The following is a 14122-nucleotide window of genomic DNA, read 5'->3' on the forward strand; positions in this document are numbered from 1 at the left end:
CGCAGCTTTCCCCACACCAGCTGAGGCCCGCAGCGCCAATCAGTTGAGAGGATAAAGGAGAAAAGTGCAAAAGTGGATGGGAGGGCCAATCTTGCGCTTTTCTCTTCTTTCTCCTCTCAGCTGATTGTCGGATTTTTTTTTTCCTCCTCTCAGCTGATCGTGGGAGGCCTTTTTTTTTCTTTTTCTTTTTTTACTACCGGTTTAGCTAAACCGGTCCGAACCGGTAGCATACAACCACTGGTGGCAACCTAGGAATTAAGATGGTGCCTGGAACAGATGCAGGGTTGCAGAAGGGGCTCAGGGGTGCAAGAAGAGAGGTGCAAAGTCTTGACCGTAGCCAGCACACCCTCAAAGAAGAAATACCACCTCAACTACGGTGAAGGAGGAAGCTGAAAGAGCAAGCTAACAATTCATGAATAGCAGAATCATACTGAGGTTGCCCTTCAGGCAGAATCATACATAACCCCAGCAGATTCAGCTATTTTTATGCATGTTCAACAGACTAGCAGTAAGCTGGAGCCCATGATGGCCACTTCCAAACACAGACGTTTATTTGATGAAATTTTTATCCCATCTTTCTGGCAGTAGCCTGGGCAACACTGCTAGCAATCACTCCTTCTATTTTTCTCCATGGTCACACAGAGACTTCTATTGCTAAGAATGGATATAAGGAAGGTGTATATGGACCTTTTTTTCTTTTCAGACAAATAAAAAAAAAGATTTGGGGTGAAGTTGTTACTGTTGTTCATTAATGCAGCCACTTTGCAGGAACTGCCTTTTACTCTTGATAAGACAAATATTGGCTGAATTGCACCACACAGTGGTTTGGGCTAAAAGGAAATGGATACCCATTGAATTATCATATGGTATATACATCAAGCCCATTGCATTATATCATAGTATTATTTATTTCTTGGAGAATAATTCTCCTCTTGGAACATAACTGAATAAATACAAAAACTATGCTTTGTTAACCAGGAGTTAAGAATTAAAAAGTGTTGCATGGACCTAGGAATTTTTTCATAGACCAGAACAGATCCTGCACACTAAACCCTAAATCCTAGTGAGCAAAATACAATTGCTATATTTGCATAACACGATACACTCAAACAAATGTGTCCTACTTGTATGATGGCTTGTTCACACAACCAATGATGGCCAGATTTCATTTTATTTATAAGTGAAATCAAACCTAGAGGCTGCCTCAATCACTTTTGAAACTCTAGATAGTTTACAGAGTGTAGTACTTAAAACAAGCAAACACACATACACATACAGCAACGATCATAAGGATAAAACATCCATATCAGGAAAAACAGCATGTATAATTTACGAAACCATACAAAGCAACCATCACAAAGAGATCACAATCCATTCCTCCCAGGACCTATTGAAAAAGCCTTATCTTCAAGGCTTTTAAAAACACAATAGGGCTGGGGTTGGATTGATTTCAGAAGGGTGTTATGCCAGAAAGCTGGAGGGGCCACCAAAAATGCATTGTCTCCAAGATGATGTAAGATGGCAGAGCTTATCCAATGAAGCAAACAAACATTCCCACGTTAATGTTAATGGCTGGGCAGAAACAACCAGACAGAGACAGTCCCATAAGCTTCAACATGAGGAGCTAAATTAGCTCATTCCATTTTATTAGTATTTAATTTGGCATGCCTTCCTATACAAAGAGCATGCAAAAAATGTTTTGCCAGTGGAAAAGCACACAAAAGAGAAATCACATTCTCCTTTTTTTGTGGCAGCAGTCATACTTCTCATACAGGTAGTCCTCGACTTACACCAGTTCATTTAGTGACCCTTTGAAGTTACAGCGGCACTGACAAAAAGTGTCTTATGACTGTTTTTCACACCTATGACCATTGCGGCATCTCCAAAAATTCATATGACAGGCCCAGGGGTGGGATTCTACCGGTTCTGACTGGTTCTATAGAACCGGTTGTTATGATTTTGCAGTTTGGAGAACCAGCAAATCCTGCCCCTGGCTGGCCCCGCCCCTCCCCACCCGCCTTTCCCCTTTCCACCCATGTCCTTATCGCACATGCGCGACATCGCTGATTGCGTTCTCCCCCACCCAATCACTCCTTAAGGTATTTCTTTTTCCTCCCAACAATCAGCTGTTCCAATGATCAGCTGTTATCCCGCTCGCTGTCTTACTGGCTTTGCCCAGGAGGCTTCCCTGAGGCCCAGAAGGCCCAAAAACGGAGCATAGTTTGTGCTGCATGCCTTCCCTGCGCTCTGTTTTTTACCTTCCTGGACCCCAGGGAAGCCTCCTGGGAGCAAAAGCGACCCCCTCAAGAGGCTTAAAAACTGGCCGGGGGGGGTTGTTGAAAAAAACAGAAAAAAAAGAAAACAGAAAAAGCCATACCCACCCAGTCACATGACTACACCCACCTAGCCACACCCACAGAACCGGTTGTTAAAAATTTTGAATCCCTCCCCTGGACTGGCCTTATTTATATCTTTCAATACTCTTGATATAATTTAAGTCTTGTGATCAGAAATGTCCCCTTAACAATTCTTTTCAAACTTCAACCCTTCCTTTCTGTCCCCACCCATAGTACAATCTATTCCAAATTATATAATATTTCGATTCATCCTTGTTTTTCATCTCTGGCGTTAGCCTATCCATTTCAGCACAAGTCAAAATGTTATTTATTACTTCAACTTCACTAGGAATTCCTTTCTTTTTCCATATGAAAAAAAATTCATATGACTGGCAACCGACTCATATTTATGACATTTGCAGGGTCCTGGGGTCATGTGATTCCCTTTTGCAATCTTTTGACGAGCAAAGTCAATGAGGAAACCAGATTCACTCCATGACCATGTTACGAACTTCAACAGCTGCAGCGATTCGCTTAACAAGCGTGGCAAGGAAGTTTGTAAAATGGGGAGTGGGGAAACTCACTTAACAAGTGTTTCTCTTACCACATAGAAATTTTGGGCTCAACTGTGCTCATAAGAGGCAGCGTTCAGCACAAGAGTTTAGTGTATATAAGAGAATATCTGAAGAAAGTTGAAATGGAAGTTAAAATACACTTTCGTAGCCTTGCTTGGCTCCATCAGGATGTTCACAGTATAGAAGTTTCCATCTGATTTGTGCAAAGAAAACCACTGAGAGTTTTATAATACATTAATTAGATTTCCAACAGCTAATCTTTTGAACATATCAATGGCCAGACAGATTTATTGCATCAATTCTTGCCATAATGGTGCACAGTGTTAATTAGCAAAGCTGGCACTTCAGCTGTCATGCAACCATTAAGAAACAGTGCTTGCGTTTCTCACTTGTGGTCAACTTTAACTTTTCAGTTAGATTTAGCCTAATTTTACACACTGGGTGAACCCAGCAATGCTGTAACCTCCAGTATATGGAAAACATAACCAATTGCCACTTGTGAACCACAGCCTGTCTCAGTTTAATAATAATAATAATAATAATAATAATAATAATAATAAGGTATGTCTGAAGAAGTGTTATGGTATTATAATATCTATTCCTTTAATGTACAGTAAGTTAGCAAAAATGGCAAATAAAATCAGCTTTTAGAAATGTAGACTCCTGTACTGCATCAAGTGGTTGGACTGGAATGTTCTGACCAAGGCTTCCTGAGACCGTAATTAAGCACATGCTTAGTTAAAACAACTCTTGTTTTATTTCAACACTGGGAATTATGTTCATTCCCAGCCTATAATGAATCCCAAATAGCCCCTCTAAAGAAGCACCCACCTTTCTTTCCTTTGAATTGCTGCCAACAGAAGAGCCAAATGAACTATAAAAAGCCAAACGAAGAACAAAGTGCACACAGAGCTTCAAGGATGACTCGGAACCGATCAAACTACTTTGCTTCCTGCAAAGGTTTCATCATCTAGGCCTGACTTTTAGCCCTTATGGGAGGGGCAATCACCTCCCAGCCTTACTCCTAATTTGCCCCTTTTGTTTCGGCTGCTCTCACCTTCTAGCAGCTCTGCGCACATGCGCACTGGGAACAGGCTCCCCTGGGTGCTCTGCCTCACTGCTGCCATACTCCAAAGGCTCCGAAGGCAGCACCTCACTTCCAGATGGTTCTGGCCCTGTCTCTGCATTGGACACATGACCCTCTTCCGAGTCCTCCCCAGACTCCCAGACTGATCCCCGTTCCTCCCCACTGTCCGATTCTGCTGCCGTCTGCACTGGCTTCCAGCGAACCACAACACCGAAGGCCTTCAAGGCCCTTTATTGTACGATTCTAGTGTATGATTCTATGCCGGTCTATAAAACTTACAAGACATATGCTAGATGCTGTCTGGCTACCTGCTCTACAATAATGGAGGTGCTTGATTTATAACATCGGTTGTCTCTCTCACTACAGTTGAGCTGCAGAGGGCTTTGCTTATCAGTTGTGCAACTTTTATTTATTTATTTTTTGCTTTGTCCTTCCCTTCGACCCAGCTGTGATATTAAAACCAAACATCAGAAAAGGGCTTAGCAGCTGCCATCCAGCCTCTGATCATTTTAGTGCCAGGGACAATACCGTTCTTAGAAATGAAAGGAAAATTGTATTTGTCATCCTGTTTAGCTAGGACAACAATCACCGGCTAAGCCACTCAACCTTTGTGCTGTATGGCTTTTGGGCTAATACATCAGTGTTAATTTGCCATTATAAATTATGAATGGTCCCCAGTCCTGCATTTACAGAAAATGAGGGCTATTATATAAAATGAATCACAAGTATTATTATTATTGTTATTTTTTTTTAACAAATGCCAAGTTAGCATTCGGCCAATTGATTTGCCAAATGATAGTGGCCTCTTATTTGATACAGTGGATGCTTTCCAAAGGAAATTTCCCTAATGGCTCTCTAAGAGCTAGTTAACCGTGGAACACCAAAATAAAGGCTTTAGAAACAAAGCAGAGCTCTGCTTACATTTAAAACCAATGGGAAGCAAACAATCGTTCCTGGTATGTGTTTGTAGTCTCGGAGGTGGTAATTATCATTACAAAGAGAGGCTCCATATTGCTCTCATGAGGGAAGCCCATCCCAGGGCATGCTGCTTTGCAGGGGGTAGCTACCGCATGGCACACTTGTTCTCCTGTTATGGTGTGGTCTACCGGCGGCCTGCGGAGCTGGCCGCAGAGTCGGACAGTGGGGAGGAACATGGGCCAGTCCTGGAGTCTGGGGAGGGCTTGGACGAGGGATCTGCGTTCGACACACAGCGCCATCTGAGAGTTATGTGCTGACTCCGGAGCTTCCAGAATCTGACATCAGCGAGGCAGACGAACAGGGAGAGTCTGTTCCCAGTGTGCGCTTGCGCAGAGCTGCCAGAAGGCAAGAACAGTTAAGACAAAAAGGGCGATTGGGGAGTAAGGCTTGGAGATGATTGGCCCCTACCATAAGACATAAAGGAAGAGCAAAGGGACGTGAGCCTTTGCAGGAAGCAACTTTGTTCGTTCGGGTCAGTTTAAACTCTGAAGCTCCGTGTTGATTTCATTCTTTATTTGGCCTTGTACAGTTAATTGGCAATTTAGTCTTTGGCAGCATTTCAAGGGAGGTAAAGGTGGGAGCTTATCAGCCTTATCCCGAAAGACTGTGGCAGGCTTCTGTTGGACTATTCATAAAGTGTTTGGGACTCATTACAGGCTGTGAATGCATATAATTCACAGCCATCGAAATTTAAAAAAAAAAGATTTATGGGAATAGTGCGTGATTGTTACTGTCTCAGGAAGTCTTGGTCAGAACATATGCCTTGTATATAAGAGAAGTGATAACATTCAAAGGCTATGTTTTTATAAGAAGATAGAAGATATAAAATCTTCTATAAGAAGATATAGGCATGAAAGCCATGCCAGGAGACTGTGAGTTCTAGTCCTGCCTTAGGCATGAAAGGCAACTGGAGTGACCTTGGGCCAATCTCCAGGTGTAGTGATTTCTAATCCCGCCTTAAACATGAAAACTCGACAGGTGATGTAGGGCCAATCACCAGGAGACTGTGAGTTCTAGTCCCACCTTAGGTGGAAAGCCAGCTGGGTGACAGAGTTGATGTAGAGAAAATAGGAGGAGGAAGGAGTATCAGGCAAGTTTGCTGCCTTAAACCTATATATATAAAAGCGAAATACCACTCACGCATCATCATAAAATCTCCATAACCGTAAAGCCGACAAACTTGTAATTTGGCACATATGTTCCTCTTGGCTTCTAGGTGCTCACGAAGAAAGGATTTTTCAAAATGACCATCAGAACATTAGTATTTTGTATATTATTATTAACATGCTCTGATACTGAGGAGTTCTACTCCCCCTCGCCGCCTGAAAAGAAATCTCTTCCAAATAAAAAACACAAGCAGAGGAGAGAAGTTTCATTTTTAGTTTCATAGCACCAAGCAGCTTTACTACAGAACAGTTGAGCTAAGCCATGCCCAGGCTCCTTGCTGTCTCCTTCTTGCTCCCACAACAAATACTCTTTCAGTTTCCAAACAGCCCTCAACTCTCTCACACACTGACAGGACACTAGCCAGATGAATACCGATGGATGCTGGTAGGTAGAGGCAGATTTCCCTTCCCCCCTTATTTTCCTCCCCAAAAACCCACCCCAACCACATAGTTTTGTAGCGAAGCACGGCTATCAAGCTAGTTATTTACAAAAGTAATAAAGGCAGGAAATAAAATCCATTATTAAACCATGAACGCTCAGCTTCGTTACTTCTGCCCTAACGCACAGCTGAATTTATAAAGATGGTTAAATTCACGCACGTACGCGCTCCCTCCTTAAAGGACAGGGATGATAAACATGTGGCACTGTAGACATCAAACTGTACTTCTAACTCATGAAAGAAACAAACATCCTGGCGAGCTCAGGAGACCATCGAAGGCTGCCTCGCCTTACGCGCAGGGAACATTTAATTACATGAATTACGCAAGGACAAGGACTCGCTGCTGTAATGAATTAAGCAGAAGCTTGGGTTGTTTGAAGGCTTGAAGCAATTTAGGACAACCCAGAGTGCAATAAGGGTTCCCATCTTTGGCTGGTACCTTCTCCGTTTTTATTCAGATCGGCGGGCGTCGTGAGAGGCCTGAGCAGGACAATGATTTCGTCCACCTTCGTCCCATCTTCTGAGTGCTTCTCAGAGGCGTGAGACAGCAATTCGGACTGGTTGGGGGAAAAGAGATTACACAGCTTACACATGAAGATGGATCTGTTGCCTGGAAAACAAAACGAAACAAATAAATAAATAAAGCTGGTTATTAGTGTTATTATTTTTAATTGGGACTCTTCGGGAATCTATAAAGTTATACAGGAGTCCTCATTAGAGTGGTGCAGTAGCCTAAAGGTGGAGCTCTCACCTCATAATCAGGGGGCTGTGAGTTCGATCCTAGGTAGAGGCAGATATTTCTCTCTCTGGGCACACTGAGAATATATCTGCTGAACAAAACTCCACATTGGCAACAGGGAAGGGCATCCGGCCATTAAAACACTCTGCTAGCTCCGTTCAGTTGCCTTGACTCCACCCCGCAAGGGATGATGGGGTGGTTAAATGATGATGGTGATACAAGTAGTCCTTGACTTATGGCCACAACTGAGCTCAGAATTTTGGTTGCAAAGTTGTGACTGGACTCAATTTTATAATGAGTTTTACACCAGCTTACTGAATAGGCGATTTTTGCCAGAAAATGCTCCCAAAAGTCACAAAATGTAATAACAGGAGTACACTACAACCGGTCATAAAGCAAACATGGAAGGTGATACAGTCTTATGACCATTATTGTTGGACTCAATTATTCCACTAATTGAATAAATAGGAATGCAGGTAGTGGTTGACTTAGTATCATAATTGAGGCTGGCAATTAGGGCCATAAATTGAGGACTGCCACAAAGAGGAGTGGGTCAATTTATTCTCCAAAGCACCAGACGGCTGGACAAGAAACAATGGATGGAAACTCATCAAAGAGAGAAGCAACCTAGAACTAAGGAGAAATTTCCTAACAGTGAGGACAATTAACCAGTGGAACAGCTTGCCTCCAGAAGTTGTGGATGCTCCAACACTGGGCAGCCTGAAATGGTATACGGTTTCCTGTTTTAGCAGGGGGTTGGACTAGAAGACCTCCAAGGTCCCTTTCAGCTGTATTCTGATTGATTGGAACAGGGCTCTTCAAATTTGACAGCTTTAAGACTTGTGGACTTCCAACTCCCACAATTCCTCCTCCAGTCATGTTAGCTCAGGAATTCTGGGAGCTGAAGTCCACAAGTCTTAAACTTGCCAAGTGTGAAGACCCTTGGATTGGAAGAATGAAACAACACAGTTTGCCTGCTAGACAGTTTGATTTGAAGATTGTAATGAAGAGTAAACAAAGCAGAAGAAAACCAAAAGCAAATTCAGTTTCAGTGCATGAGCAAATTCAAGACATCACCTGTCAAAACCAGATTATTATTATTGTTTACTTGTTATCCCACGGAAGTGTATTCCATCTTCAGTCTGTTTTAGTGCCCTGCCTCTAAATTCCAAAAGAAAAAAGAAAAGCCAAAACACTTTACGGATTTGCTGCAAGGATGAACAGTAACCAAAAAGTGAAATCTTGCTACACACCGCATAAATAATTATTGCTGCTACTAATAAAGTTGCTGCCGATCTCTCTAGCGTCCTACTAAATATGTGAACTGTAAGGGATAAATCAGGTGATAATTAGGCTGGGAACCTACAGGACAATAACTGAAAGAGCCAATGAAAGGTAAAGAATCAAATAAGCAGTATTCCAAATTAAGCATGAATGGAATTGATGAGGAGGCTGCGGGTAATTAATTAGGAGGGAAGTCAACAGAGCAATTAACTAGACAAAGAATTAAATATGCAGAGGATCCAAGAAGCTGTTAATCAATTAAGTATATAGACATGCTAAGGAGACATAGAACATTTCGCCTGGCTGTACACAATCTTCTTAGAGCCTACAAACATACAGCCTTATTTAAAATTCCAGACAACTTCCTTATGACATGAAAGCTTTGGGAAAATAAATCGAGTTATTTGCTATCTCTATCTCTGTATTATTGTAATGTTTTCTCTACTAGAGCCACAACCTGAGGGAAACTTGTTAGAGAAGAAGCAGAGTGTCACTCGCTTCTGTGTAAAGATGGACACCGTTGCCCTGTTCACCTCATACAGAGTAATAGAATAACAGAGTTGGAAGGGACCTTGGAGGTCCTCTAGTCCAACCTCCTGTTCAAGCAGAGACTCTACACCATTTCAGACAAATGGCTGTCCAATCTCTTCTTAAAAGCCTCCAGTGTTGGAGTACCCACAACTTCTGAAGGCAAGCTGTTCCACTGGTTAATTGTTCTGTTAGGAAGTTTCTCCTTAATTCCAGGTTGTTGTTACTTCTCTGCCCTTTGGTGTTTTGGAAAATAAATTTACACCCATCCTTTTGTGGCAGCCCCTCAAATATTGGAACACTGCTACCTCAGGGAAGCTGTAGCCACCGAACCAAGATTAATATCAGATTAATTTCACAATGACTACTGAAACAATGAAGATAATTACACTAATAAAAATTCTTGGCAAACTGTTGATAAGAAAGACAAAAAAAAAGTCTGGATACTGGATGTGGCAGTACCTGGAGAAAGCAGAAGACAAGAGAAAATAGCAATATACACGGACTTGCAGATAGAAATAGAACAACTGTGGCAAAAGAAAGCAAAGGTAGTATCAATAGTAATAGTCTTTTCAGGAAAAATAGGGCTGTATCCAAGTCCTTGATTACTGTGCAATTGTTAAGAAAGAAATAAACCCAGGTGGGAAAGGAAGAGATACAGGATATATTAAGGGTGTCTTGCCATTTTTCACATCTATCAAATGTATTTTTTCACATCTGTCAAATGTGTGTTATCCTCTTTACAAAGACTTGACCATCTCCTTGATATAATGCTTCTTTGCTTTGTTCTGGGACTTTTGAATTCAAACGGAGAAGCATCTGCCACATAACACACCACACTTAACAACTGTCAATAAGATTCTAGATTCTGGACGTGACAGTACCTGGAGACAGCAGAAGAGAAGAGAAAGAACTGGAGAAGCTAACAAAATACAAAGACCTACAAATAGAAAGACTGTGGAAAAAGCGAGCAAGGGCAGTACCAAAAGTAAACAGGTGCATTTGGTGCAATCCCAAAACAACTGGAGCACCTCTTGATCATCATCAGCATTGACAAATTTGCCAACAGTCAATTGCAAAAAGGCAGCTTTACATGGAGTAGCCTTAAATCCTGTGATCATACTTCTAACACCATCATGCATCCATATCTGCCTATTCCAGGTCCTTCCTTGGGAAAGACTCAATAGGTGGACAAAAGAGCCAAATCCAGCCAAAACATCTGGCTGACTGTGTGACAAAAAATAAAAAGTAAAAGAAAATAACATATGTCCTACTTTGGGAGAGATTCTAAAAGTGGATATATGTGAAATACCACTCACGCATCATCACAAAATCTCTAGAACTGTAAAGCCTACCAACTTAAAATTTGGCATGTATGTTCCTCTTGGCTTCTAGGTGCTCACTAAGAACGGATTTTTCGAAATGACCATCAGAGCGTTAGTATTTTGTATATTAGTATCAACACGCTCTGATGCTAAAGAGTTTTACTCCCTCTCCCCACCTGAAAAGAAATCTGTGCCAAATGCAAAACACAAGCAGAGGAGCTTCAGTTTCAGAGCAGCAAGCAGCTTTAGTACAGAACAGTTGAGCTAAACCACACTCAGGCTCCTTGCTGTCTCTTTCTTGCTCCCACAGCAAATACTCTTTCAGTTTCCAAACAGCCCTCAACTCTCTCACACACTGACAGGACGCTAGCCAGATGAATACCAATGGATGCTGGTAGGCAGAGGCATAATTTTCCCCCCTTATTTTCCTCCCCAACCACATAATTTCGTAGCAAAGCACAGGTATCCAACTTTGACAAAATGTTTATCTTCGGTTGCAAAAGGAGTGGATTCAAATTTTATTTACTCCCATTTCTGTGAGTGTGGCTTGGTGGGTGTGGCAGGGGAAGGATACCGCAAAATCTCCAGTCAGAGGTGTTATTTGCCAGTCCTCCAAAATTTCCACTACAGGTTCTCCACAACTGGTCAGAACCTGCTGAATACCACCTCTGAAAAGGACACACTGATTGGATCTGTACATATACTACGCTGATACATTACAACATCCCAGATTCTTGGGAACAACTTGATGAATATGAAGGCCTTCACCAGCTAAAGAACCGTCAGCTGGGACTTCACAACGTTGTGAACCTATTATAATAATGTGACCATCCTGTTTTTGATAGCCTTTGATAACCTTCTAAAGTAGAAAGTAGCCATTCTTCCTCCAAACTGCTAGACCGGAAAAGTTGGGGATTTTGCCGGATCAGGCCAAAGATCTACCCAGTCTAGTGTATTGTATCATATAGTGGCGATCCAAGGGCATCTGGGCATTAGAATATTCACAAGCAGGATATGAATTGACAACCGGCTTTCATTGTGGCTCCCTAGGACACAGTTTAGTCGCTAAGGTATTTCGTTAGAAGACGGGAGACGGTGAGTTCTAGTTCCGTCTCAGGCATGAAAGCCAACTGGGTGATTTTGGGGTCAATCACCAAGAATCTGTGAGTTCTAGTTTCATTTTAGGCACGAAAGCCGTCTGATTGACTTTGGACCAGTCACCGTGAGTTTGTGAATTCTAGTTTCGTCTTAGGCATGAAAAATGGGTAACTATGGGCCAATCCCCAGGAAACCATGAGTTCTAGTCCCACCTTAGTTATAATAGCCAACTGGGTGACTTTGGGCCAATCCCCAGGAAATGGCGAGTTCTAGCCCCACCTTAGCTGTAAAAACCAGCTTTTAGGCCAATGATTTCCCCATGCTGGCTGGGGGATTCTGGGAGTTGAAGTCCATCCCTTTCCCATGTTTGAGAAACACTGTTCTAATGCAATGCTCAGGATCCCAGGCAAGAGCCTTCATTTTTGGCCTTAAGGGCAGCTATTTTTTTCAGCCTTGTCTTCATCAAACCCAAGAGAATGATGCACAAATCCTGTCTGACAAGTGTTCCATTTCCGCTTTGCTAAGCAGGCAGTAGCCTTCGTTCCTTAAAGCTGCCTGTGCTACATGCAGTTTCCTGATTCAGGAAAGATACCAGTGTTAAAAGGTTTCTTTGTGCTTTCTTTTCTTCAATAAATTGATAAGAGATTTATTTTGGCATGTATGAATGCAGTATTAGGACAGTGAGCTCTTTGGGTTTGCTTTTTTCTTTTTCTTCCATTCAGTGAAGTCCAATTTTCAGGGTGATAAGTCCCTTGGCAAGTCACCTCTCCACCCCCGCTCCAAGTGGTTTGCCATTGCTTTCTTCCTAGGGCTGAGAAAAAAAATGATTGGCTCAAGGTCACTCAGCTGGCTTTGTGTCCAAGGCGCGGGAGTTATAACTCCTGGACTCCCAGTTTCTAGCCCAACCACTACACCAAACGGGCTCTCTGTATACTTTATTACTGCAGCCATTGGTAGAATTAACACAAGGATCATCTTTTTTTTAAAAAAAAGCACTTAACCCTGAAATTTCTGGAATATTGCAAACTTATTTCAAGCATAATTCCTTATCATCTATTTTACCGCCCATCTAGCTGGTTAAACAGTCTTGATTTTTTAAACTGAAATCTCTTCAGAATGTTAACAGCGGCCTCTAGTGGCCACTGCATTAGAAAACTCAACTGCAACAACAAAAACTTTTGAAAAAGAAACGAAGTGGAAATGCTAAACCTGGAACAGTGTTTTTCAACTTTGGCACTGTTAACTTTTAAGAGGTCTGGAGTTCAACTCCCAGAATTCTCATGCTGGCTGGGAAATTCTGGGAGTTGAAATCAGGATCTGTTGGAGTTAGTAAAGTGGAAAAAAACCACAGACCTAGACTAGCTTGGGAAAATGGAAGGAAAGGAAAAAAGGGATAATTTTTATTTCCAGAAGCTCTGAAAAGTGTCCTACAATAACTCTGGTGGGTTCTGATAATAGGAATTATGAGGAGAAGAAGAAAGCAAGGGATGCACATTCAAAGCAGGTATTTTTCTGGTTCTATCCAAATGGCATTTAATGGGCCAGCTTCCTTAAGCTGTCAGAGCAGAGAGATTAAAGTATGTCATAACTCAAATCTCTCAATTTTTAGCCAATGTATAGTCTGTGGGATGTTTCCAGGTACAAAGTGATATGTTGGGATCATGGGATCTACAGGTAATGAGTTTCAAGAGAATTAAACCAGTCAAATGGAGCTCAGTGTAATTTACCTGACTGTAGAGTTAGAAGGGACCTTGGAGGTCTTCTAGTCCAACCCCCTGCTTAGGCAGGAAACCCTATACCATTCGAGACAAATGGTTGTCCAATCTCTTCTTAAAAACTTCCAGTGTTGGAGCATCCACAACTTCTGGAGGCAATTGATCTGATTAATTGTTCTAACTATCAGGAAATTTCTCCTTAGCTCTAGGTTGCTTCTCTCCTTGATTAGTTTCCACCCATTGCTTCTTGACTTCAGATGTTTTGGACAATAGATTGACTGCCCTCTTCTTTATGGCAACCCCTGAGATTTTGGAAGACTGCTCTCATGTCACCTACTAGTCCTTCTTTTCACTGAACTAGATATACCCAATTCCAGCAATTGTTCTTCATATGTTTTAGCCTCCAGTCCCCTAATATAGCACTCCTGTCTTAGGTGGTTGAGAGGGTGTTTGTTTGATATAATCTTATAAGCCAAGGGTCTTCAAACTTGGCAAGCTTAAGACTTGTGGACTTCAACTCGCAGATTTCCTCAGCTAACATGACTGGAAGAGGAATTCTGGGAGTTGAAGTCCACAAGTCTTAAAGCTGTTAAGTTTGAAGCCGCCTGTTATAAGCCATTAAGAGTCACTTGTTTGAGTTGGATGAGTAAGATAAATAAATATTCAGACAAGACGCAGGCAGCAGGATAAATAAAAGATAGGAACATGTGAGGAAATAAAAAAAATCATATTAATTTCCAATTTCTATAATGGTTCAGAAGATGAGAAGAGTTGAAAGAGAACTTGGAGGTCTTCTAGTCCAATATGGAATCTAGGACAACTTGCTGGGGGACAAGAGTTATACATTTTGA

At 41.9% G+C, this 14122-nt stretch overlaps 1 protein-coding gene across 2 annotated transcripts in view; it reads right to left on the reverse strand.

The window, feature by feature from the left end:
* Positions 1–14122, reverse strand: part of ZFAT (zinc finger and AT-hook domain containing) — a 121499-nt gene that overhangs the window by 105388 nt on the left and 1989 nt on the right. For both annotated transcript variants that reach the window (XM_026703688.2, XM_087931734.1), the window contains exon 2: positions 7022–7192. In XM_026703688.2, coding sequence (XP_026559473.1) covers positions 7022–7192 — 171 coding nt within the window. The remainder of the gene's footprint in view (positions 1–7021; positions 7193–14122) is intronic.

Source organism: Pseudonaja textilis, chromosome 3 (genome assembly GCF_049901715.1).
Source record: "Pseudonaja textilis isolate UNSWEBS1 chromosome 3, rPseTex1.2, whole genome shotgun sequence".
Lineage (NCBI taxonomy): Eukaryota > Metazoa > Chordata > Lepidosauria > Squamata > Elapidae > Pseudonaja > Pseudonaja textilis.